At 37.0% G+C, this 26,576-nt stretch overlaps 2 protein-coding genes across 2 annotated transcripts in view; one reads left to right on the plus strand and one right to left on the minus strand.

The window, feature by feature from the left end:
• LOC121372409 (E3 ubiquitin-protein ligase rnf213-alpha-like) overlaps positions 1-177 on the plus strand; it is a 27,760-nt gene extending 27,583 nt beyond the window's left edge. Inside the window, exon 11 of the mRNA XM_041498715.1 lies at positions 168-177. Within this exon, the coding sequence (XP_041354649.1) occupies positions 168-177 (10 nt within the window). The remainder of the gene's footprint in view (positions 1-167) is intronic.
• Positions 178-19,160: 18,983 nt separating this feature from the next.
• LOC121372662 lies at positions 19,161-26,570 on the minus strand. Its single transcript, XM_041499108.1, has 2 exons — positions 26,380-26,570; positions 19,161-23,171 (listed from the first exon to the last, which is right to left on the minus strand). Exons 1-2 carry the CDS (start codon positions 26,550-26,552, stop codon positions 22,994-22,996), a joined length of 351 nt encoding a protein of 116 aa, XP_041355042.1. The 5' UTR covers positions 26,553-26,570; the 3' UTR covers positions 19,161-22,993.
• Positions 26,571-26,576: the final 6 nt, after the last annotated feature.

A 26,576-nucleotide genomic window follows, 5' to 3' on the forward strand; every position in this document is an offset into this window, starting at 1 on the left:
TATTAACATTTCAAGTATATATTCATTATTCTATTATATCACTGTTTTTGTGTTTGTAATTGATTATTTATATTTTAATATTAATATCAGAATTTACATTTATATAAAAAAATTATGATTTTTTAAAATCTAGAAGTGGGATTAATCTTGTATGACCTTTTTTGCAGACTTTCATGATCCATTTTTAATATATATATTTGTAATATATTTGTATGCTAGTATATTGTTTTGAAAATCTGTTCTTTGTATTTTTATTTATCTTTAAAAATTACATTTTAAATGATGTGAATAATCAGTTAGATTCAGTGAAAAAGAATTTTCTTATTTTAAAGGAAAGATGGGAGAGATGTTTTCTTTAAAAAGTAAACCATTTTGAGTCAATATCTCATTATATTGATGTCAGTGAAAAGTGCATACACACCCATATGACTTTATAATGTTTTCAATATTTATATTTTTGTTTGCTGTTTCTTTTATATTGTATAGTTGGTTTTAAACTGTATTCCCAAAATTATTAACAATTTTGCGAATTTGGTCATAAAATGTTCTAATTAAATTGAAGTTTCATTTAACCAAATGGCCAGAATGATGGTTTTTCTAATTAATAATAATTACAGTTTTAATTTAATTTAGTTTAGTTTGGTGATTGGCAGATAACAGCTTAAACCCCAAATATAGTTGGAATATGTTGATATTTCTTTTATATATAGTAATGTTATGTGGACATAAATGTATATGGGCTAATGCACTATAAATCTTTATTCACCATCTAGGCTACCTAGCCTAAATACTAGTAACTATTAACGGACCGTGAAAACAAATCCATTCAGCGAAATAAAGGATCTTATGCAGCTGGACAAAAAGTGATTTTTTAAACAAAAAAGCATCCTTCTAGTTAGTCATGAAAGTGACCTAGTTAGTCATGACAGTGACCTAGTTAGTCATGACAGTGAATTGAAATGTTTTATTTCAGTTTTAGTCATTAGATAATAATGCTGCTATATTTTGCTTTGTTGATTGATTGTATAAAATGTGTAGATGATATCTTTTTAAATGGCTGCTTCAGTGATAATGGTTAGAGTATTTTATTACTTTGTTTTTAAACTTTAATTAATTATTATTGTTAATGGCTACATGTATGTGTGATTATGGTTTTAGATATGAACACTGTTTTAACATTCTAATAATAGTTACTGTAATTAATATATCAGTGTAATAGAAACTGGTTTGTTTTTTTAATAATGATGTGAAAAATTATTATATATTTGCTGGCTTAAATATATTACTTGCTTTCTAATAAGATATTTTTAGAATGTGCATTTGATTTGCTTGTTTAATAAAGTAATGCTTTCACTTAATGTATCTTGAATTATTTTATTACTAAGGAAGCAAATGTTGACTAGTTCAACAATTGGGTGTTGAGTATTATTAATTTCAGAAAAATGTAAATTAATTGTGGACCTTTCACTACTACCGTACTGGCCTCGGTGGCGTTGTGGTTAGGCCATCGGTATACAGGCTGGTAGGTACTGGGTTCGGATCCCAGTCGAGGCATGGGATTTTTAATCCAGATACCGACTCCAAACCCTGAGTGAGTGTTCCGCAAGGCTCAGTGGGTAGGTGTAAACCACTTGCACCGACCAGTGATCCATAACTGGTTCAACAAAGGCCATGGTTTGTGCTATCCTGCCTGTGGGAAGCACAAATAAAAGATCCCTTGCTGCTAATCGGAAAGAATAGCCCATGTAGTGGTGATAGCGGGTTTCCTCTCAAAATCTGTGTGGTCCTTAACCATATGTCTGACGCCATATAACCGTAAATAAAATGTGTTGAGCGCATTAAATAAAACACTTCTTTCTTTCTTTTTCTTTTTTTCACTACTACCATTATTCTAAATGTCATCAGAACAGATTTCAATTTGGTTATTGCGCATTGGTGTCCACATTGGTGTCCACACTTGTTTAAATGTATAAAATATGTTACACTACCAGTTGATAAGTACATACATTTTGTATCTAGATGTATTATATGTGGGTAAGTTTTTGTGACAGTTATCTGTTCATTTGTTAAAGGTCAACGTTTATCAAAAACGTAATTCACTTTTGTTTGTTATCTACGTATACCTTTTACAATATAATATATGAAGTATCAATAAAATATATATATATATTTTTTTTTTACCCGTTTTTAATATATTTGCAATAAAAAGTCGCGTTTTCCCCATCGCTTGTCAAAACGCCTGTCGACTCCAAGAGCCAAGTCACGTGACCCCGTGACGCGCGAAAAGACATAACATGACATATAACCTATAAAAGTGCCTCTTTGAAAAGTGTTGTGAGGCCATGCGTCGTCCCTGCAATGGCGTAGGGAGGGGGCCTTCGGGAACCCACCCCCACCCCCATCAAAATTCTTTTTTTTAACTTTTACATTTTATAAAGTTATATATACACATGTATATACAGTGTGGGTTCTCCCCCCACCAATCCCAATATAAAATCCTGCCTATGCCAGTGGAGGGTACCAAGCCTAGAACGATAAAAAATAGGGGCTTGTATTTCATTATTAAATACAAACATTTTGTGCGTGCGTGCGTATGTATATGTATGTATGTATATATGTATATATATATGTATATATATATGTATATTATATATATATATATATATATATATATATATATATATATATACTGAACAAAAAAAGAAACTTCCGATTTGTACATATAGTATTTGTTGTGTTAAAGAATTCATTGTGTAATGAAATTATATAGGTAGTATTAGCCTTGAGCTGTATTATCAGGATTCATGAATTTTATCGATTATTTTTGCACTGTTAATTGTCGACAACGTAAAAATCAATTTGCTCGTGCATGCATGGTTCGACATGTCCCGTGTAGTATTCGGTCAATTTGTTTTACTTGTCTTACTGACATTGTTGTCAAGTGAACGAAAACGCTTCAAAATTTGTAAAAAAAAAAACGTTTTTTACATTGTAGCATTTTTAGTATGTCAAGAATACCCAATAATTTACGCGAACGGGCGATTGGCATGCTTGATGCTGGCATGTCGACAGAAGACGTTGCAAGGCATGTTGGGAGTTCTAGTCCAGCGATACGAAATCTTCGCGTAAGATTTCGAACGACAGGAAGCACCAACGACTTGTCACGTCATGGACGTCCGCGTGTTACAACGCGTGGTCAAGACCGCTATCCTTGTCCCGAGTCAGACCCCCGATCCTATCGGAGGCCGGACTCGAGATAAGCGTGTTCGAAACCCTAGTGGTATATGGACACGTTAAACCAGTTACTAAGCTAAGCTAAGTCAACACCGCTATATCATGAACACGCATTTGCGCAATCGATTCCAAACTGCCACTGCTACTGCTGCTAACACACCTGGGCTTCATAATAACCGAATCAGTGGGCAAACTGTTTGTAATCGTCTGCGGGAGAACGGTTTACATGCACGACGTCCTTACGTCGGATGCGTTTTAACGCAACGTCATCGTCTAAATCGTCTTAATTGGGCTCGTTGGATACGGCGACGCTGGAATACCATTCTTTTTTCGGATGAATCCAGATTTTCTTTACAACGTGGTGATGGCAGGGTGCGCGTCTACCGTAGGAGAAATGAACGCTATGCTGACTGTTGTGTTCTTGAACGAGATCGTTTCGGGAGTGGGGGTTGTGTCATGGTCTGGGCAGCCATTGCCCATGGTTATAGTTCACCACTAGTCGTCATTGATGGCAAGTTAAATGCTCAACGTTACCGCGATGACATTCTCGCTCATCACGTCATTCCTCTGTTCCATAACAACGCCAACATATCGATTTTTCAGCATGATAATGCCACCTCTCGTACAGCTAGAGACACTGTAAATTTTCTTAGGACAAATAACATTGATTTCATTGATGACTGGCCCGCTAAAAGTCTTGATCTCAACCCCATCGAGCATGTCTGGGATAGTCTGGACAGACGATTGAGGCGTCGTCCCAACCCACCCGCTAACGTCAACGAACTTCGTCAAGCGCTCATTCAGGAATGGAACAATATTCCACAGGCAGAAATCAACACTTTAGTCAATTCTATGCGCCTGCGATGCACTGCAGTGGTCAATTCAAGAGGTGGTCATACCCGTTATTAAGTGGGTGGGTTTTTTTTAACCCCTACCACACTTGGTAAAAATTTCTCCCAGTTTCTGTTAACCTATGGCCATGATTTTTGCACCAAACGATGCATCATGGAACACTCTTTAAACGCATATATAACAAGTATTCCCCCGGTTTGTTTTCATCAAGTTATGTTCAAGCAAAGTTAGCGGAAGTTTCTTATTTTGTTCAATATATATATATATATATATATATATATATATATATATATACACACACACACACACACACACACACACACACACACACACACACACACACACAAAGTTCGTATACACACCGGCATCTATTTAAACCTGGCATTATGTATAAACCGGAACAGTTTTGAAGTTCCGTTCAGCTACCGTTAATTTATTAGGAAACAAAAAATCTGTCGACACCGGATGCCTTCTATTCCGGACTTTGGATGCAAATTCAAGAACAAAAGAACCTTTCATATAGTAATTAGCTCTGTCTACACAGGCGCGCGGTCTTGCCTCTATACTGTTTACACTGGCATGGGATCATACCTACTGTCTGCCAGTGGTCACCTTTTAACAATGAAGGCAGTTTCCCAGTAATTAGGACACCACAGAAAGTGTTATGAAATAATCGCGCCTCTTTGAAAGCTTAACAAGCAAGATAAATAGTATTATTATTTGTATGTGTTCATACCTGCATTGCATCATACCGATCTGTCTAAGAAAATAAATTCAGATCACTATTTTATGTGATATTAATCAATAAAATGTTATTTATTCTGTTTGTTGTTTTAAATGCGTTCTGATCTGAACACATATTTTTATTACAGTCAAATGTTAATATCCCACTTTCAAAAGTCGGGACTGAACTTGTGTCCTCCTGTTCACAGGTAGGTAGGTAACTAGGTTAATGTGCTTATATACCACTTCCTCACCAATCGAGGTACCATTAGAGTAGATGTACAAATGTGTTAAGACCAAAATGTCCAAACTAGCGTCTGTTAAGAATCAGCTGGGGGGTTTTTGCTGTCGGCATGTCGACCTACTAACAGAACGCCTGATTCTACGTCACAGGTCTGATGCGGGTCAAATCGACTGAGCAGTGGGGGTTTTCCCCAAGCGTTTTACAAAAAGTCACGTAATTAATAACTGGGATGGTATTTTTGGGTTTTTTTATTTTTAATACTGTAATGTTTAAGTATTTTTTTTATATACTGTGTATTAATAATGTGCCGTGATTGTGGACCTTTAACAGAACAAATTCCTGAAAAAAGCAGATGGAAATAAAATAATACAGTATTTTATGAGGCATGCTGGTGCTTCATAAGAAAAAAAGAAAAGAACATTTAATGACACTTTATAGGCCTCTGAAAATTGAGAGAACATTCAGTTAGTTCAAGCAAGTTCTCTTGATGGGCTATGCAACAAACAAAATGGGTTACCTAAATTTGTTTATGAATGGTATACGCCAATCTTCAATTTGCAGAGACATGCTTTAGCACGTTAAAACTTCACCTATTAGGTGTTTATTTTCACTTGATTGAGACTGATAGAGGACAAAAGCGCCATCCGTGATTAAGACCGCATTTCTGCACAATGTAGAGTTGAATAGGCTTGATTCCATGAATCTCTATCCAGTGCCTCATCTATAGGAGGACAGCCACTGCCGATAATATTCTTTACTAGATAATACATCCTTTTGACCGCCACAAAGAACACTGCCACTCCGAGACTAGTTTACTAAATCAAAAATGACAGGACAAAATGAATGAATGAATGAATTAATGTTTAACAGTACCCCAGCATGTAAAATATATCGGCTACTGGGTGTCAAACTATGATAAATGCAAACATGAAGTAACACGGGGCAGAGATCACTGGAATTGGTTCAGCTGTGGTGGCATGCTCTCATGAATCGTTTTCAAAACGGTGATGATATCAGGTGTTTTTGAATGTTGAGCATATCCTGCCCCAGCGGTAGCATCTATCATAAGTACTGCCAACCATCATAAGTACTGCCATATGGATTTAATGTTTAAGAGTAAACACAAAATGCAATGGTATTCTGTCTATCCGTCTAACGATTGCAACGGGAGTTGTGTGGACTGTTTTTAAATGTTGAAAACCGACGAAAAAAACGAGAACATGCGCTATGACCGTGACAGTTGAATTTACAGTGCTTACTATCATTTAATAAACTTGCCCAATGGAGTTAATGTTTAAGTGTAAACACAAAATGCAGTGCCATTCCGTCTATTCCATCCATCGATTCGAGTGGTACTTGTGTGCACTAGCGAAATTTTGGGTGGGATTTTTTTTCCTTCTCTTTTCAAAAGTACAATAGTAGTATTAGGGTCTATTGCGCCTCATGACCTACTTTCTTGTGACCTTGATCTACTTTCCCTGTGACCTTGATGACCTTGTCACGTGACCATGACTACTGACCCGGTTCTGACCTATTTAGATAGACCTACTTAGAGGAACAACGCCCATGGCCCTAGTCCGCTTGGCCTGGATCCTACTCAGCTCAGACCGTAAGCCTAGTCGGTTAAGTGCTCCCTTGAGGTGCTTGCGTCACAGCACTGGACCACTCTGTGGATCCATTCAACTAATTCGGTTTTTTCTCGTTCCAACCATTGCACCACAACTTGACAAAGGCCGTGGTATGTGCTTTACTGTCTGTGGGATGGTGTATAATAAACGATCCCTTGCTACTAATGGGAAAGTGTAGCGGGTTTCCTCTCTAAAACTGTTAAAATTATATTTGACATCCAATAGCCGACATCATTGTGCTCTAGTGGTGTTGTTAACCCAAACCTACCAATTCTAAGGACTCAGCCCAACACAAGGTAGTGTGTTTAATTTTACCGCGCTGAATGTTGAATGGTTAACTGCTGACATTCGGCACGTGTTGGTATCATGTTTTTTTCGGTGGCTAAATAAAATACTCTACGGAACTTTTAGAAGTTACATTCTCAAAGTGTGACAGAAATACGAAATGATTTAAATAGGTGTAAAAAGGAATTCTCGTCCTGCGCTGACCGATAGCGACAATGCAGTCACAAAAGAGAGCACTTCCAGATATTTATGTTAAATAAATGTTCAAGACTGACCTACTTCGTCGCGCATATATATGGTTTAAATGACAGGGTTTGCTGACATCTGTTAAATAGCTCAGTCGTTAGCGTCTGTGACTCAAGCGTAGAAATTACTCCATTCGTTATCAAGTGTGAAGTATTATATTTTTTCTATTAATTATTTTTTAAATTTATTTAGTTATAGTTTATTTATTTATTTTATTTTGTTTATTTATTTAATTGCTTATTTATTTATTTATTTATTATGTTACGAATTTTTTTCAAGCAGCCTCCTTTTACCATTGTACAAGTAGCCTCTATAACCTGTAGGGCAGGGCCTGGTTTGTTTTGAAATTGTACATTTCATGTACGAAGTTTAAAGCCGCACGCCCTAGTTCCATCCAGCGAAAATAAATTATAATTTTGGTTAATCTACAAACCTGTAACACACTTAGATCACGTTTTTATAAAATGGAGTGAAAAAGCAGGTTTTATATCGATAAATACCATGGGAATCCCCATGTCCCAATTGCTTGAAATAATTTTGAAAGTTAGTATTCTGATGTCACCGTTAGATGTCTACAAAAATGCAATTTTTTTTTGTATAAACCGCAATTAGCCTACATTCGCTATTCGGAACCGGGTACTAGTGCCTAACCTATTGTTATTAGCAATTAGATGCACCGTTTATTATTGGTGGTGGTAGGTGGTAGGTGGTAGTAGGTTTTTTTGGGGTGGGTGGTGGGGTGGTGGTGGTAGTAGTTAGTAGTAGTCGTCGTCGTCGTCGTCAGGGGTGGAGAGGCACTTCCCCTCCCCAGGACGAAAATGTAAGATTTTTTTCCCCTACTCTATTTAAATAAAGGTAACAATATAGCTTGTGTCCCCCCCCCCAACCCCCACCCCAAGGTTGTATCCCCTCTCCAGATATCGTAAGACTTAGCAAAATTATTGGTTTTAAGGGTTTGTAACGTTTTGTATTGAGATACTTACTTGTCTGAACTTTATTGTTTATGAAAATGTAAATTTTCACAAATGAACAACAAGCAAACGACAACAAATCGGATGTTGATTGCGCGAACCGTGCACGAGAAAACAAACCGAATAAAAATGATAACGGCCACGTGGTATACCAACGTCTGTGACATTGAAATGGGAATATCCCCTCTAAAAAATAGATTAGACCTTGTTTTTTTCTCAGAGGCACGTGGCTTTTTAAGAAATGCTTCCAGATGAATGGAAAACAGTTATTATTAGTGAGAATAAAAATGGCTCTTTAGTTAAAGATTTATTTTTGATTTATAATAATGAAATAATAAATTGAAGTAAATTCACTGTTAAATTAATATATTCTACTTTAATTGCTCAAAATTTCAAATTACCTACATGTTTAGAAAAATGGAAGGATTTAAGTTTTAACATATCATGGAAGCCAATTTGGAAATCGATTCATTATTGTGATAAATCTCCTGAATTCATTGATTTGGATTTTAAAATAGCGCATATTATTATTTTCTGCTGCTTGATCCTAACCCTGCACCTGAGATCCCCTGTGTCTTAACAGTAATCCCGTTAACAATAGTTCAACCTTTATTACCGCCTCTTGCTGCAGCGACGCTTGTTCACTCAATAGAACTATATAACAGAGAACATAGACAAGTACTGGCATGAAATTTGGCTCGCCCGGTAACTACTCAGGCGGCCGTTTTTATGTTCACTGTCCTTTTTGACATACATATAATAACATAATGAAATTGATAACATGTTAAATGTTCATGAAACAATATTGAGTGAAGGTGAGTGGCCTCAAAAGCGCCAAAATTACCCCAAATGTGTGACGGGGTCATCCGCCACCCAAGCTGCAACAAAATGTCAACGACGTATTGCCGCAATAATCCAATTTCTACATTTATAACCAACTCATAAACTGTACACAAATGTCACTTGCAAGTATATTTTTATTTGTCTGTACCCCCAACACCACCCTCTGATCCTGGACCTGGGGACCCCTGCCACACCAGACCAGCACCAAAGAACTGTGGTGATGAGTGTATACTCCCTTGCCTGACTAAATAAGTAACAAATACATATCTAGCTATATGCGCATGCATCATTGCTAACTATCGAGTAAAGTCTCTATCCTAAACTATATACAAAATTATCTAGCCTCGAATCTGGGGACCCCCGCCACACCAGCTTGAGACTAGATGCATACATACTGCCTAACTGGCTCTTAATACATCAGAGCAGAGGTGGTGCTCTGATATACCTCCTGAAAGCATCAGACTTCCAGCGACCAAGCAGCCGAAAATCCCTGTGCTGCCGCAGCCGTGGCTCCTCCAATTCGAAAACTATGCCCTTTATAACGAGAAACGTCGAGACCACAAAATACGAGTGCCCGCTTCAGGACCAAACTAAATTCTTGACGACATACTGGGGTTGACTGCTTAGTTAAAAATAAACACCCTACTGTCTGTCCTCGGACAGCCAAGTATTTTTTCATTGACATAATCGGACAAATATTAACGTCATTGTGTGGACAGACAGTTATGCTATGTGGCATGCCTGAGAAATTATGCTTAAAATGCTGGAATGTAACCAACATATTATTTATCAATGTGTTCTTACAAGAAAATGAAATATCTTTAATTTGAAGGACCTTTGCTTGTTGTGCTTGACTGGAAGAGACCAATTCCCCAATCCTTGCCAGACAGAAAAATGCAGCTGTAAAATTTGAACTAAACAGTAGTCTGTCATAAGGATTGCATACCATAAACTGTAAGGCGTGGACTAGTTTGGCAAGGATGACTTCCGTAATAGGTAGACGAATGTCATAAGAGGGTCGAAGCTTGAGGGCGCCTTGTAAAGACCTCCTTACTATAAATTGTTTTGTAGGGTCATCGTAACCTGCCAGCTTGTGCATATATGACAATGCTGATAAATGTGATGTAATAGTGGATGAGGCCATATGTTGACCTTGTTGACCTGTAAACGAGATAACGCATCAGCCAGGGAGTTTTCTACGCCCGGAACATGCTGTGCCTTAAAAACTATGTTATAATGCATACAAGATAAAACGCACCTACGGAGTAAACGCATAATGTTCTTATCTTTAGATGTGTGTTTGTTAATGATGTGTACTAAGGCTTGGTTATCAGTGTGCCAAACAATACAGTGATTTTTTTAGAATGAATGAATGAATGAATGTTTAACGACACCCCAGCAGGAAAAATACATCGGCTATTGGGTGTCAAACTATGGTAATGCAAATAAATAAAGTGATGATCAACATCAATATAAAAATTCAAGGTTTAAACAAAAACAGTGTAAAGAACAGTGTAAAGAACTGTGCAAAAACACAAATATCACAGAATTTTACGGATAATGAATTTTACTAAAAACTTCAATTTTGTGCTGTATTGGCCATTCTCAAAGAAAATGTTACATCCCTGCACCACGGTGAGGTTACAGCACGCGCAGGGGAGATTTTTTAGAAGACTGCCCCATGTAAGAACTGCAGTAACAATGGGATAAAGTTCTAGTACTTTTGTGTGATGGGTTTTAGCCGATAGGACCCATTCCCCATATAACCACCGTTTTCCAAAGACTGCCCCAAAACCCATCAAGGATGCATCTGTAAAGAGATGTAGGTGAACAGAACTCAACCAGTGCTCATGAACAAAAAAGGTACTGCCATTAAAGTTGTCCAAAAAATTTCCCCACATAGCCATGTCTGCTCTAGCAGCATGGGTTAAGCGAATAAAGTGAAATGGTTTCTATACCAATTGTCAAGTCTATTAGTCTGCGAAGAAAGGTTCGGCCAGGTCGAATAACAGATGTTGCAAATGACAGTGTTCCAATTAGGGTTTGCATATCTCTTAGAGAAACTTTGCGACATTGTTTATATTTGTTTAAAAGATGATGGCATCTTTCTAATTTGTCTTTTGGAAGTCTTGATTCTGATTTTATGGTGTCCAGTGTAATGCCTAAAAAGGGTAGAACTTGTAAGGGACCCATCGACTTGTCAGGTGCTAATGGTATGCCTATGGACTTGCACATTTGCTCAAACTTTTGGAAAACTTGTTTGCACAGAGCTTCTGTACTTTCAACAAAAAGAAAATCATCCAAGACATGAGTTACAGCAGAAGCCTGACCTTTGTGAATTACAGCCCACTCCAGTGCTTTACTAATTTCCTCAAAAATCCTGCAGCTTTCTGAAAGACCCATGGGGAGACACCTATCGTAGTAATATTTTTCCTTCCAACGAAAACCGAACAGATAATGGTGTGAAGGATGAATAGGTACGATCCGAAATGCAGATTCAACGTCTGCTTTTGCTATGTAACTGCCGATTCCTACCTTTTTGATCAATGAGATGGCATATTGTATGTTGAAGTAGGTTACTTTAGAAAACTCTTTTGAAATGCCATCATTCACTGAATTACCCTTTGGGTAGCTCAAGTGGTGAATCATACGATATTTGCCCGGGGTCTTTTTTGTAATTATACCTAATGGGCTAAGGTGTAGATTTGTAAATGGTGGCTTTACGAAGGGCCCGCATTACGATTATTTGATACTTCATCTTTTATTTTCGATTCGACAATTAACGGCATCTCCATTGCTGATTTCAGATTGCTGCTGGATTGACTTGGATTCAAGTTATTTACTGAAATATGAAAGGCATATTTAAAGCCATTGACTAAATATGTTATTTTATCTACATCGTATCCTTGCAGCAGTAACAACAATTTATCAGGCTTAACTGGAGTAACGACTTGATCTGCCAGAGAAACCCCTTGGGCTGGCATTGAAACGTCCTAGTCTGACTGATAGGAAGGGAAATCGACCAACTTGTGGTCGAAATCGAAAATTATGCAATGTTGGGACATTTGGAAAATGTACCAATCGAGTATTTGCCTGTTGGCACAGAGATGGAATGTGTGACCCCCCACATTTGTGACAAGCATGAGAAAACCTGTACCCTGCACAAAAACGACCTTGCATGATTTTCCAGCAATAACCCATGGGGCGGGATTCGAGTGATGGCTTACTGACTGCACTTAGTGAATCCGACCACAATTCCCATTCTACTTGATGCCAGGATGCATTGTTTGCTTTTAACCGCCTAAATGACTGATCATACGAACACCAGTCCCCATTTCTCAAGGCCAGCTTTCTAACTGTTGCCAAGTATTTCAGGATATTTTCAACCTCCCCAGGATTTCTCTGGCAGTATACTGCCATAAAAATGTGAAAGTTGGTTGTCCACTGCTCAATTGTTAAATGTTTTACCCGTTTATTCGGTACCCATTGGATGGATGGGGAGCCGTCCCCACCTTCAGCAACTGACATGTGATAGGACTCAAATTTATCCTGTGTGTCCGAAATTGTGGCCATATCGACATACTGGCCAGCCCAAATTTTTTGTTTGACTTTTTCACATACTTGGTCTACCAGTGGTACTGTCGTTGACCTGAAGTCTGAAGGTTGGGACTGCTCCCCTAACCCGGAAGGTAATGTCAGCGACAACGCTGGAACCACACACGTACTAATAATATTGTCTGACTGTTCTGCTTGTGCAGCTTCCTGTGTGGGTGGTGGGCCTGGCTCCAATACTTCTATGGCGGCAGCTTCTGATGCTACTGGCACTGCTCCCTGCAGCTGTTGTTTGGCTGCTGAAACTCCTTGGCTAAAGGCTTCTTGAATGAGTGTCTTCAGTTCCTGCGGCGACATAGCTAGCGTGACTGGGGCAGATTCCTGTGTTGAGCCGCTGGGCGTCTCTTCCGACAAAGTCGTCCTGGGAACTTTGGCTCTTTTAGCTGCTTTACTTTGGACAGCTCTGTTTGCCAAAGCTGCTGTTCGCTTTGGCGGCATTATATCTGTAATAAAAATCCAAGAGAGGGAACCAGCACAAAAATTGATCATTATTTTTATTTTTTTTTTTTTATTATTATTATGATTAAAAATTTTTTTAATTATTATTTTTCCCCCCCCCCCCCCCACATCATTGTCTATATCCATATGGATCTAATGACAAAATAAATCAATGGATGAATAACTAACGCCAAGACTATGAATATATTTCTTTACATTAATAATAAATTGTTCTATGTCCTTGCTCATAACGGGATACTTCTAATAAACAAAACACGATACATGTGTATCTACTTTACAAGTGAAAATCATATCCACGCAAAACTGGATGTAAAAAACAAGACAACTGGGTGCAAATCAGCAAATTCATACAGGAATGTGAACCTATACCATGCCGACACTGCAAAGAGCAGCCAAATTGGCAATTGGCAAAGCCAGTAATAGGACACACCTGATGAAACAAGCTGAAGAATATATATATAATTAACTGAAATTTTTATTTCAATCCTGAATTACCCTTGCAGCAATTTTTTTTTTTAATTTACTCCTTTATTTATTTATTTTTATTTTTATTTTATTTTATTTAAAAAAAAATTAATTTAATAATTATTATTATTATTTTAGTTTTATTTATTATTATTTAAAAAATATTTTATCTATTTAATTATTTATCATCGTCATTATTGTTATCCTTATTCTATAAATAGATAAATATGTATATTTACAGCTCCTCTACATACCTACTGATACTTAATAACTGGATGTCTCTATAATACAATCATAACAATGTTTATTGAGTTGCAAACATATCATGATAAGTCTTTTAGGCCAAAGAGCACTGCCCCTTTTACAGATCGATAGTAAGATTTTTGATTTTTAAAATGAACACCATCTGGTTTATACAAATAAAAGACGTTACCCATGCGAGCATGTCGCCAGAATTTAAAGTTGGCTGTTTTGATAATTCTTTGTTTGCTGTCATTTGTAAACCTCTACGTTAACATCATTTTTGAATTTCCTGGTTTTTCCCCTAAAAAACAAAGCACCTACAATTACCGATTCAACCCCATAATTTCGTTGCAGATTTGTTACCAACTCACAAATGCCTTGTACTACCATTTGGGGCGTAACGGTGAGTTTGCTTAAATCATTACCCCCAATCTGTAAAACCACTACCCGTGGTTTCACCCGCACCCGCACTACACCCAGCTGGGAGCCGATCAAGGGAACTGTTCCGCCCGAAACGTAACCCGATCCCTCAGAAGACCGAAGTTCTTGCTCTCGGGCGATTCTGCTGCATATTTCCCGAGATGCCTCACCAAGCTGTGCCCAAGAACCAGGACATGACGCGAAGTACTTGGCAATGGTTCTGCCATTTCAAATTTTTCAAGTGCAGAACTACCTAGTGCGCTCCCTAACACACGATCTCAATAGATAAAAATTAATCTATATCTTCTCAAAAGTACACGGTTCCTTTATAATAAATAACACTTACTTGTTTAAACAAAGTCAACAGTTTTCTTGTATAGGATACCCGTACATTTTCTTCAGCAGCAATGGCGATTCCAAGAGAGAAGGCTGTACACTATCAGCCAATCAAAGCAGGGCAAATGTACCTTTAGGGACGTGCGCATAACCCCAGCCGGGACTGTGCGCATAAACCTAGTAGGGACCGTGCGCATAAAAAGGATTCTTTTACAAGACTCTAATTTTTTATATATTGTAAATTGTATAAATATGGTAAAGTTTTGTCTAGTCGATGTCCAGTTTGCATGAAAGATGAAGATTTGTGTCATTTGTTTTTATATTGTGATGAATTGCATGACTTAATATAAATTTTTCATGAAATGTGTATTGTAATGTTTTAGAAAACGGGGTTTTCTTTACAACAGCTAAAACTATTATTACTATTTGGTTGTTATATTAGAATACAAAATTGTCCATATGATTTCTTAAACATTATATTGTCAATTTATAGAATATCAGTTTTTAAAAGACGTGTAATAGCTGAATCAAGAGGGTCAAATATTAATCTTGTTAGGTTTTTTAAGCACTACGTGCGTCAGTTCTTTGGATTACTTTTTAATAAATATCGTTTTACAAATAAATTTTCTGTTTTCACTAATAAATATATTAAGGATAATAGGTTCCTTGACTTGAATGATGATGTATTAATATTTAAATATCCTCTTAATAATTAGTATTAGCAGTCAATATTCCTCAAGACTTTATAAAAATTTTATAAAGTTTTCAATAATTATACAAGTGTGTTTGGTGTGAGTCAGTGAGTGGTTGTTTGTGTGTGTGCCTAGATCATCCATCCGTCCATCGTTTCGAGCGGGACTTGTGTGGACTAGCGAAATTTTGGTTTGGTTTTTCATTTATTTCTAAATTACAATCACTATAGACAATTACACATATATAAAATGGACACACATTGGGTTACATCGATAAGCCTTAAGAGCGACGTGTGAATAGTACTAGTGTTCATTTCTCTTCGTCATCTTCGTCCTCGTCATCATCGGTATCATCGTCATCTACTTTGTCCAAATATTCGCTGATTCAGGAACGATACTGATTTAATTTAGAACGAATCTGTGTCAAAGTAATACATATATGTCAGAAAGCGAGAGTACGCGTCTTTAAATAACTTCCATTGCAATGTTTTCATGTTTCTTTCTACGACATCTTGGGACATGTTTTGTTTTCTTTGTAGCGTTTCCTCTTGCTTTCGAAATAGTCACGATTGATGGCCAATTCACGTTCCATCATAAAATGTACGCCTTCGTAGGCGGGTATGCCTGGTAGTTTTCTTTTGAATGCGTTCCTTTACATGATTTGCATGTAGAGCTCTTTCTCGGACGGTGGTTGCACGTCTTCTGAGACATTTGACGTTCGTTTGTACTTTTATACCATTCGGACGGCCCCGTCTCTAAACCATTAGGTTGGGCGTGGTCGGTTTCAAGTCCACCATGAGATGTCCGTAGGGCCTGTGGGTAGCTTCCTCAAACGTTTGCATCAAATGACGAATATTTTTCAGATACATCTGCTGTGCCAACATCAGAACGTGTTGCTTGTCGATGTGGTTGTTGAACAGCGCTAGATAATGGCAGTTTCTTCTCTGTGTCGGGTCTTTGCTGTGATACAGGTTCTGGTTGATGGTGATGACGGATACGTTTCTGTGGTAACTGTCTTCCGTTAACAGGTCGGTGATGCGAGAATCATTATTGGCTATACACATCAAGTTGTCCAACACGATGTAATTTCTGACTCTGGGATCCAAATAACGATCCTTTCCAAATTCTCAGGAATGGCCTGGTGATGCGTTGACGTGGTGGGAAGATTTTAGCAGTTTGTATACCAAAAGTGTCTTTCCACGCGAAGTGGGTCCCGACAATCATGGTGAAGGGATGTAACAATCTTAGGTACTGCTGCTGCTGCTCCTGTTGCTGCTGCTTGTGCTGCTGTTCCTGTTACTTCCGCTGCTGTTGCTGCTGGGAAGATTTATTTTCAGATTCCAATAGTGCATGTTTATTCCGTATGTGCCAAGTCAGGTCGTGGGTCCAAACATATTTATTTTTCGCAAATGTGACACTGATTCATGATCTTGGCTGTTCAAGTGACATGACGTTGTCTGGCCCATGTGACTCATGTTTAGAAATGCTTCTGCCATTTCGGGGATTTCCAACCCGTACCACTTTGTTGTTGTTCTTGTTGTTGTTTCCGTTTCAGATCATCCTTGACTTGCTCCGCCACCTATTGTGTGGGGGAGACCATGACGATACTGGGTGTCGAAGATTTCTTCTGTTCCTCTTTTTTTTTCACAAGGGATCATAGAGTTCCAGACATCGATCCACACTGTATATGATCGGACTCTTTCCACCACGCTGAATTTCATAGTGAGGTTAAGTTTGCCGTATACCTGCAGTTTGTAGAAAAGGGTTCACTTATCCACGTCGGGTACATATAACTTGTACTGATCGAACATGTTGCTCCTCTGAAGGTTCTACCTCAAATGACGAACATCATTACCCTTTGACTTATATACCTTCTGACGCATAAAGGTCCATAATGGCACATGAGTGTTTGAATGTGTGTGATACATATTACCAGTGTCCCTCCTCCCAAGCATAAATCTCATCGTGCGAGCTGACTGAAATATTTCCCTCTACCAGTGTGACTACCACAGGGACATGTCCATGTACGCACCCAGGAACGCAGAGCATAAATAAGAAAACAAAACCTGTTATTCACAGTTTTATTTACAACATACAACATGAAAAAAATAGCACACAAAATATATGACAGAACATAATTAATATAAAAACATTCAAGTGTGTCACGCGTGTTTGAAACATTTAATATCTGAACAATTTGTTCACATGAGGACATCTTGGAGAGAGTCTGTAATGTTCCATCACTGGTTCGTCTGTCTTCTGCCATCGGTAGACGTGAAGTCCACAACAGTAACAAGTGATGGCGTAGTGGTTTCCCGTGTAGTAGAAACTGGCCTTGGCGAGTTCCTTTGGTTTTTCCCTCATCTGGATGGGCCACCGAACATACGTCAGCATCCGGGCATACAAGTTTCTCATTTCGGGATGATGACAGAATAATTAAGTAACGTCTCGAATACCAGTCATCGTCAGCATCTGTTTCACAAGCAGCATCCTCCTGATCTGTGGGTTCATCCATGAGTTCGCCATCTTCAATTCTATCCCCAATTTCGCGTGTACCATCCATTTGATCCATATAATGAGTACTCTTCTTCTCATCTTTTTTGGTAGTCACTATTTTACATTTGATTGTATGTCTTTCTGAACATTTGCAGACCAAGACGTCGTCCGCGTCGCTGCTGCTGCTGCTGTTGCTACTAACACTGCTCGAATATCCCGATGCCATTTTCTTCCTTCCAGATAGAGTGCAACAAGGAACAAAAATGTTATAATCATAAAACACGTCTGCTCTCTAGGACAGTCGTAAAACAAATGACGTTTATACCACAAACCACTTTTTATAGCCAGCAATGTCTGTTACCACTGATGACACTCGTTCGGGTTGCAGACGTTACACTGAAGAAATCCCATCTGGTTTTGATGGTCGTCTTGCACGGCGCAGGATATAATCCTGTTCAGCTCTGGTACAAAGTCACACATGACTGTGAAAGAGGCTTTCAGTTTCTGCAATTGTGGTAGAGAAAGGAATATTCCTTTCCTCGATGGCTTCACGGATTTAGTTTCTTCACACCACCACCATTGTCGTACGTCCACACCTGGGATGTTCTTTTCGACGCTGACATGGACATTGGCAGCAAGATGACGGAACAATCTGTCGTCTTTCCATTGTTTCAAGGCTGAAATCGTTTCGTCAATTTTGCTTTTACAGGTACACAGTTCGATCCACTACTTTAGATTAAGGGCAATATCTCGCTTGGTGGGGAAAGTTTTCCCCTTGTCACTGTAAAATTTCCTTATGTGAATAGCAGTGTCCCCTTTCCATAGCTTGGACACCAGGTAGACGTTAGTTCAAAGTTCTAGACGACATTTCGTTTGAACACGTGTCGAGCAGGCCATATCAAACGAACGTAGATCTGGTATGTAGTCTTTTCGGCGAGCGAATGAAAAATTCCAGAAAAACTACCTTTTTTTATACTTTTGGGTCTGGCCGGGTTAGTAGGTCAGGACCGGGTTAGTAGGACGGTGCCGGGTCAGTGGCTAGGTCACATGAAAGTAGGTCAAGGTCACGGAAAGGTCATAGCCCCATACTATAGCTGATCATTATTTTTTTTTTTATATTGTTAGCCAATGATATTGGGACAGGGAGAAACACCGAAGTGGCTCGATCCTCTGCTATGCGAATATGGTTTTGTCATTCAGGTTTATGAAAGGTCTGATGAAGGGCAAGGTTCAACCAAAAAAAAAAACCATGCTGCAAGAATTTGAAGAATTAATCATAAATTAAATGATAGAGAAGTTAGGGCATGTCAGGAGTACATTCTGCTCTGGATCTACCACATTTTTGTTTGTAAAGAGCTTAAATGTGTTAATGATTTTGTTGTTCAGAGTATTTTAGCAAAATGAAGACTGATTGTGTGAAAATATCACTTTATTAAAGAAGCAAGCAAGCTAACAATTATATCCCTGGCTAAATATACATTGGTAAATACAATAGAAAAATATTAATCTGTAGGTGGAACACAATCATTTAACATCATAAATACCCAAACTGCGTTAATTAATTAAAATGTAAAGTGTAGATTATCAAAGTGTGAAGCAAGTAGCAAATTGAACAAAAATATCCATCTATTAAACATTCATGCTTGCGTGATCTAAAATATTACTGCAGTGGTTGCAATGTATATCACAATTGAATTTAACAGGCACATAGTAAATAAAATATTATAATATAAAATGTATCAATATTTAAGCAACTAATTGTGTTAATATTGAACACTACAAAATGTGGCTGTTATGATACTTATTTCAATGGTTCATGTAAACAGAGCTACATACATAATCAGTCAATAGAATAACATTACAGTCTGCATGATTGGTCAACTACAAATCAAAGCTTAGCATATCCACCGTGAATAAACATATGCATTTAGCACATGACTGAAATAGCAGTCTTGTTCTTCACCTATTTTATTATATTGGTCTTACCATGCAAATGGATTCATATTTGAGCTAAATTCTTACAATAAAGAAACATGAACAAACTTTCATTATTTCATTAACCAATTAATTCTACATAACATAATTCAAAATCAACTAAAAATTATAGCATAAGCATTCCTTAACTAAGGTGTATATATGTATGTGTGTGTCAGTGTGTATGTATACAAACATGTACATGAGTGTGCATGCACATGCAATGTTTGAATGTTTTTGCTTGCACAAGCATGCATTTTGTGTGTATAAAAATGTAAGCAAACGTGCTTATGTGTTACATATAAAATACACAATTTAACTCATTGAAATTAAATTTCAAAAGCTTTTTAATAATACATATTTAATAGAAATAGAACTGCTACAATCTGACTAACAAAGCATCGTGTTGTTTTGCAAACTAGTAACATCTGCTGTCATAAAAAACACACCGTATTTTATAATGATTGGTTTGTATACAGTAGTGTATTCATTTTTCATTTTGTGCATAATATACTAAGCTAAAATTACACAAATATATCAAGAAAATTAAAACATTTAAATTAAGCACAAAAAAGGAATGATTTCAACATCAATTAAAAAAGGCCAACTAAGCATTGTATACAAAACCACAATTTTAGAGATTTTCAAACATAATTATTCATATAAATGTTCAAATATTAAACTAGATAGTTGTTGAAAATCAGAAGACAAATGTGTTTAAACACACATGTAGTAACATAAGCAGTACGAATGTCTCAACACCAAACATAGTGTAGCTATTAAGTAGAGGGTACCTCACTGGTTCACGTCATCACTGGTCAAGTCATTTCCTTTAGTTTTGAAACTTTGAATTGCTGATTTGATTTTATCTTCTTGATCATAACAACAATTATCATTTCAAGAGTTAAATTCTCATGATTTAGTGACTGTTGAGTACACTCAATGATAGACATACAATATTACATATATCAAATTTTTACTAACATATGCTACACAAAATGTCAAAAAGGTACATTTTTTTCTACCATAAACTGTAATCAAAAATGTTATTTAAAAAGGTATCCCATATCATTAAATAATAAACAATAGTTCAACCAATATGCAAAATAATCATGACAAATTACAGGATCCATACGAGTCGACAAGAAAACAACAACATCAAATTAATTCATCTAGTATAAGCTTGGTACTTAGATGATAAAAACATAAACACAATACAATTTTTAAAACTACATGTAGGCTGAAAATTCCACACACAAAAAGTCAAAATGAAACTTTAGAAGATTTTCTAAACAAACAAACATGTAATTAATTATGTTATAATAAATATTCAAGAACTTAGTGGTTAGTGATCTGATATTCCAAAAATATATTTCATCAATTTTAGTCACAGGCAAATTATTATAGTAATCCAAAATGTTTTAAGATGGTATTTATATTCGTTTTATGTCATTTATTGAAACATGCTCAAATACATAAATTCCAAATGTGATGTTACTTCAAATAATATAACTGCTAGTATATAATCATGTTTACTTATTTCTACACCTTCATTTCAAGTACTTGGTGTTACCTCAGTTTGTGTGGCACATCTTACAATAAGATTCTACATTATATTACTTAGTACTGAAACCTTTTTGTGAACCCAGTACTGCATCAGTTCATTCATGTTACAGTATACTCCATATTACACATATTTCTGAATAACACTGCTTTACTGTGAAGTGTATCAATTTATGTTACAATATATTATATTGTGTACACAGTATTACATGTACATCACTGTTACAAAAAAAAAAAAAAATACAACAAAAAAATCAATATTACAGTTTAAGTTAACAAATTTGATAGTTAATATATTTAATGTATCAATATTACCATATAGTCTGTCAAACTATCATTATGATGTACCACTCAGCAGTACATCAGTGTGTGATACAATTACTATATCACTGGTATTATATCAGTGTGTATTTGTACATATCACACTGCACTACACAGTATTATATCGATATTAGAGTAATTCACATGGCAATACATGTACTCAGTATTGCATACTCAGTATAGCGTCAGTGATATATCACACTATAGTACACCACATTACACCATTATCAAAGTAATTCACATATTACAGTTATTAATATTGTATCAGTTTGTGTCAATGATATATCACATTATATTACACCACATTACATCATTATTAAAATAATCCACATTCTACTACACGGTATTGTATTAGTGTTAGTGGTATATCATACTACACTACACCACGTTACATTATTGAACTAATTCACACTGCAGTACTCAATATTGTATTCGTTTGTGTCAGTAATACATGTATATCATATTATACATCATTATTAAAATAATTCACACTTCAGTACTCAGTATTGTATTTGTTTGTGTCAGTGATACATGTATATCATACTATACATTATTATTGAAATAATTCACACTTCAGTATTTGGTATTGTACGAGTGTATGTCAGTGATGTATCACACTACAGCACACCACATTGCATCATTATTAAAATAATTCACATTCTAGTACACGGTATTGTATCAGTTAGTGTTAGTGATATATCATACTACACTACAACACATTACATTATTGAACTAATTCACACTGCAGTACTCAATATTGTATTCGTTTGTGTCAGTGATACATGTATATCATATTATTCATCATTATTAAAATAATTCACACTTCAGTACTCAATATTGTATTCGTTTGTGTCAGTGATACATGTATATCATACTATACATCATTATTAAAATAATTCACACTGCAGTATTTGGTACTACACGAGTGTATGTCAGTGATGTATCACACATTACATCATTATTAAAAATAATTCACATTACAGTACACAGTATTTTATCAGTTTGTCTCACTGATATAGCACACTATATTACACCACGTTACATCACAATTAAATATAACTGACATTGCAGTACTCAGTATTTTATCAGTTTGTGTCAGGGTACATCACAACTTGTACATGATATTACATCAATATTAAAATAGTTAACAGTATTACTGAATTAGAATACAGATATGTTACATTTTGATTCCTGTTATTTTCTCCAAATCTTCATTTTCAAAAGTATTACGTGTATTCTCAGGAATTATTCAGTACTTTGGCTGGAAAGTTCCATTGCAATATGTCAACACAAAAGTATTAATGATTATATTGTATTTCACATGGACACTCATAACCCATGATTCATATTCTACACTGGAGCGTGGAAATTCTATATATCCCATTGTTATAGAGCTTGTTTCTTCTTGTCCTCTATTTCTTTATAAAGCGTGAGCCAAGCTGAAGTTGCTTGATTGCCTTTGATGTCATCTGGGAACTTTTCAACATCATCCACAACCAGCGTTTCCACAGGGTCGACAGCATATAGGGGACTCCCTATGTCACCATACATTATGTCTCGTAAACTGAAATATTCAAGGTAAACTAATTATTACTGTGATAAACATAGACAATGAATCTAATAGAATAAATATATAGTCTAATAGAATAAATATATTTTGGATTTTGTCAGCTAGATTTTAGTTAGGGATTATTATTATTTTTTTGTTGTTGTATTTACTAAATATAAATAAGAACAGAAATATTTCATGACATGCCAGCACATTTTAATCAAGCAACAGCCAATGTTAGTGTGACAACAGTGACATGTGATTCAGAATATTAGAGAAATAAATCTGATGATATCAGACAGGCTTCAATTTGATTAGTAGAACACCAAATGGAATGAAAAGCATTCCAATGGGTCCATTGAGGAAAAGTATCAATTAAATGTGGATATAGAGAATACTACAAATGGCCGGTAGATACCATTTATCTTATAAATTATTTTACAATATGTTGTTTTATATTGTATCTAACAAGTGAAAGCGAATGTAGTATTCTATTTCTTACATATCCTCAAAAAAAACAAAAACAGGTTTAAAATAAACTGAAACAACTTTTCCAACTAAAACCTATGTATGATGTTTGTGATTGCAGTTAACTTAATTATGCATCACAGAGAAATTAATTTTAAGTTAACTTATATGTCAAAAAGGAAACAAGTTTGACTGCCTTATTTCATTGGATTGTATGTTAGGGGCGACCTGCTCATCACTTAGGAGCAGCCAGTCATATGTCGTTACATTGTTATCACCGCTATGTGTTACCATTATGTGTCATAAAAAATAAATGTTTTCTCCAATGGGCGTGTAAAAAAATCTAGATATCTGATGGATGTGATTTTTTTTTTAATTCTGCAAAATTAGATGTAGCACTAGGGACAAGTAACTCTTTCTTTGTTGTTCAGAGGAAATGCTTTACTAACAGGATTTACCACCCCATGGAAGCCCCATATTTCAATCAAATTTCAAATCTGTATCTCCCCACTGTCATACCAGTAATTAAAATCATTAAAACTGAACCAATATTTATGCCAGTGGCAAGGACAGAGGTTTTTCTTTGTGTTAAATGTAGACATTAAATTATGGGAACCTTTTTTTTTTTTTTTTAAAGACAACACTGCAGACACAACCAAATTATTGTTCTGTTTTATTGAATGTGACAGATAAAATTTCACTGAACATTTCATTTACATTTTCCAAATAACTAAAATTATTTTAAGAGGACTACATCAGTTAAAGGTGTAAAGGCCCTATATATATATATACTCTTCAAAAGAAGAAACGCAAAACCACATTGTCGTAACATTTGGAGAATTGATTTAATTATTGAATGGTGCGTCCGATAATTACCAAATGTTGCAGGATTGTTCACAATTCACTCTAGTCCATTGTGAGTAAGTGATAGGACACACCACCAAGGTCAAGGTAATCTGGAGTCAATACCGGGTGTGGCCTCCGCGTGTGTTGACAACTGCCTGGCACCGCCTGCCCATCGGAAGCAACCAGAGTACGGATGACGTCCTGGGGGATGGTGGCCCACTCGGCCTGCAAGGCTGCTGCCAGCTCGGGCAGGGTCTGGGGCTGTGGTTGTCGCTGTCGGAGGCGTCGGTCCAACTCGTCCCATAGATGCTCAATTGGGTTCAAATCCGGTGATGTCGATGGCCAAGGAAGGACATTAATGTTGTTGTTCTGTAGGAAAGCCGTTGTGAGACGTGCTGTGTGAGGCCTGGCGTTGTCATGTTGGAACACTGCGTTGGCGTTGGCCATAACTGGAACGATGTGTGGCCGGAGGATCTGGTCATTGTAGCCCTGTGCATTCAGGTTGCCCTGCACGTGGACCAGGTCAGTTCTGCCAGTGTGTGAGATGGCTGCCCACACCATGACACTACCCCCGCCGAATCTGTCCACTTCCTGCACGCAGTTTGCCGCATAATGTTCACCACGACGCCTATACACGCGACATCTTCCATCATGACGTCGGAGCAGAAATCGGGACTCGTCACTGAACCACACCTGTCTCCATCGCAGTTGAGGCCATTGTCGATGAATCTGGCACCACTGCAGTCGGAGTCGACGGTGTTGTGGTGTTAAGATGACACCTCGAACTGGACGTCTGGCACGAATTCCTACCTCACGTAGGCGGTTCCATACGGTCTGGTCGGATATCCTGCGCAAACCTGGTATTGCTGCGGCTGTGGAGGTGGCAGTAGTCAATCGTTCCCGAAGGTGGCGTACCCGGATGTAGCGGTCCTGCCCGGGGGTAGTAACCCGTGGTCGACCGGATCTAGGGAGGTCACGTGTTGATCCATGTTGCTGGTAACGGTCCCACAGTCTGGAGATGGTGCTTGGGGACACATGGAATGCCCTGGCAACGGCCGTTCTGGATTTGCCTGCGTCTAGTCGGCCGATGGCATTGTTTCTCTGCGGTTCACTGAGACGTGGCATGTCCTGGATTGTCAACTGTCGGCCAGATACAGAGGCCAGGCAAGCGAACACCCTGCACTTTTATACTGTCGGTGTTCATGTTGCACGTGCAGACAACGCACGTGCAGTGGTGACATGGTTTGCATGTGGCTGCATTTTTGCGAATATTCACATTTTGGAACTTTATTGTACAGTAGCTGCGTTTTATCGAATGTAACCGTGGGAATGTGTTTGGGACATGCAATGACCTTATATTCACAAAGCATGAACCGGTAGGAAACATAAAATCGGAGTTATAACCCATTTGTACCCTTTTGCGTTTCTTTTTTTTGAAGTATATATATATATATATATATATATATATATATATATATATATATATATATATCTTATACCATACACAATATTCCATCTGTCACTCAAATACATTTAATTATTTGTAATCAACATTTCAACATTGAATGTTTTCAATCCAGTCACATGTCATAGTAACCAATATAACTAATCATGATGTTGTGCTCCACCATTTCCAACTGATGTAATATTAATTAAGCCATGTCCTAGTTAATCACAGCATAGCCTGTACGACAAATCATTCTGGTATATCTTTTAATACATATATTTTGCTCCACCATTTCCAACTGATGTAAGCCATATCCTAGCTGTATATAATTAATCACTGCATAGCCTATACGACAGTTCATTCTGGTATATATATACATTTAATGTATATATATACATATTTTGCTGCACCATTTCCACTTAATGTATACCATAAACTAGTTGTATATAAAATGATTGTTACCTTGTTTCTTTCAAGTCAATAGCATCTTCATCACGATGAGCTTGTGGCTGTGCAATCCTCAGCAGAATGCAATCAAAGATCTCCTGGAGGACAAATTCCAGTTTGTTCAGTATTTGGTGTCGGCAGAACTGAACTAGACTGTTTGTTTGGGCATCAGACAGCTTCTCCTTCATATCTGGACCCAAGTTGTCAAAAGC

This window comes from Gigantopelta aegis, chromosome 4, assembly GCF_016097555.1.
Source record: "Gigantopelta aegis isolate Gae_Host chromosome 4, Gae_host_genome, whole genome shotgun sequence".
NCBI lineage: Eukaryota > Metazoa > Mollusca > Gastropoda > Neomphalida > Peltospiridae > Gigantopelta > Gigantopelta aegis.

Coding starts and splice junctions, on each gene's coding strand:
- LOC121372662 (XM_041499108.1), bottom strand. CDS start 26,552: ATGAAGGAGAAGCTGTCTGATGCCCAAACAAACAGTCTAGTTCAGTTC. Junction 23,172..26,379: donor ATTGACTTGAAAGAAACAAG/GTAACAATCATT, acceptor TGAATATTTCAG/TTTACGAGACATAATGTATG.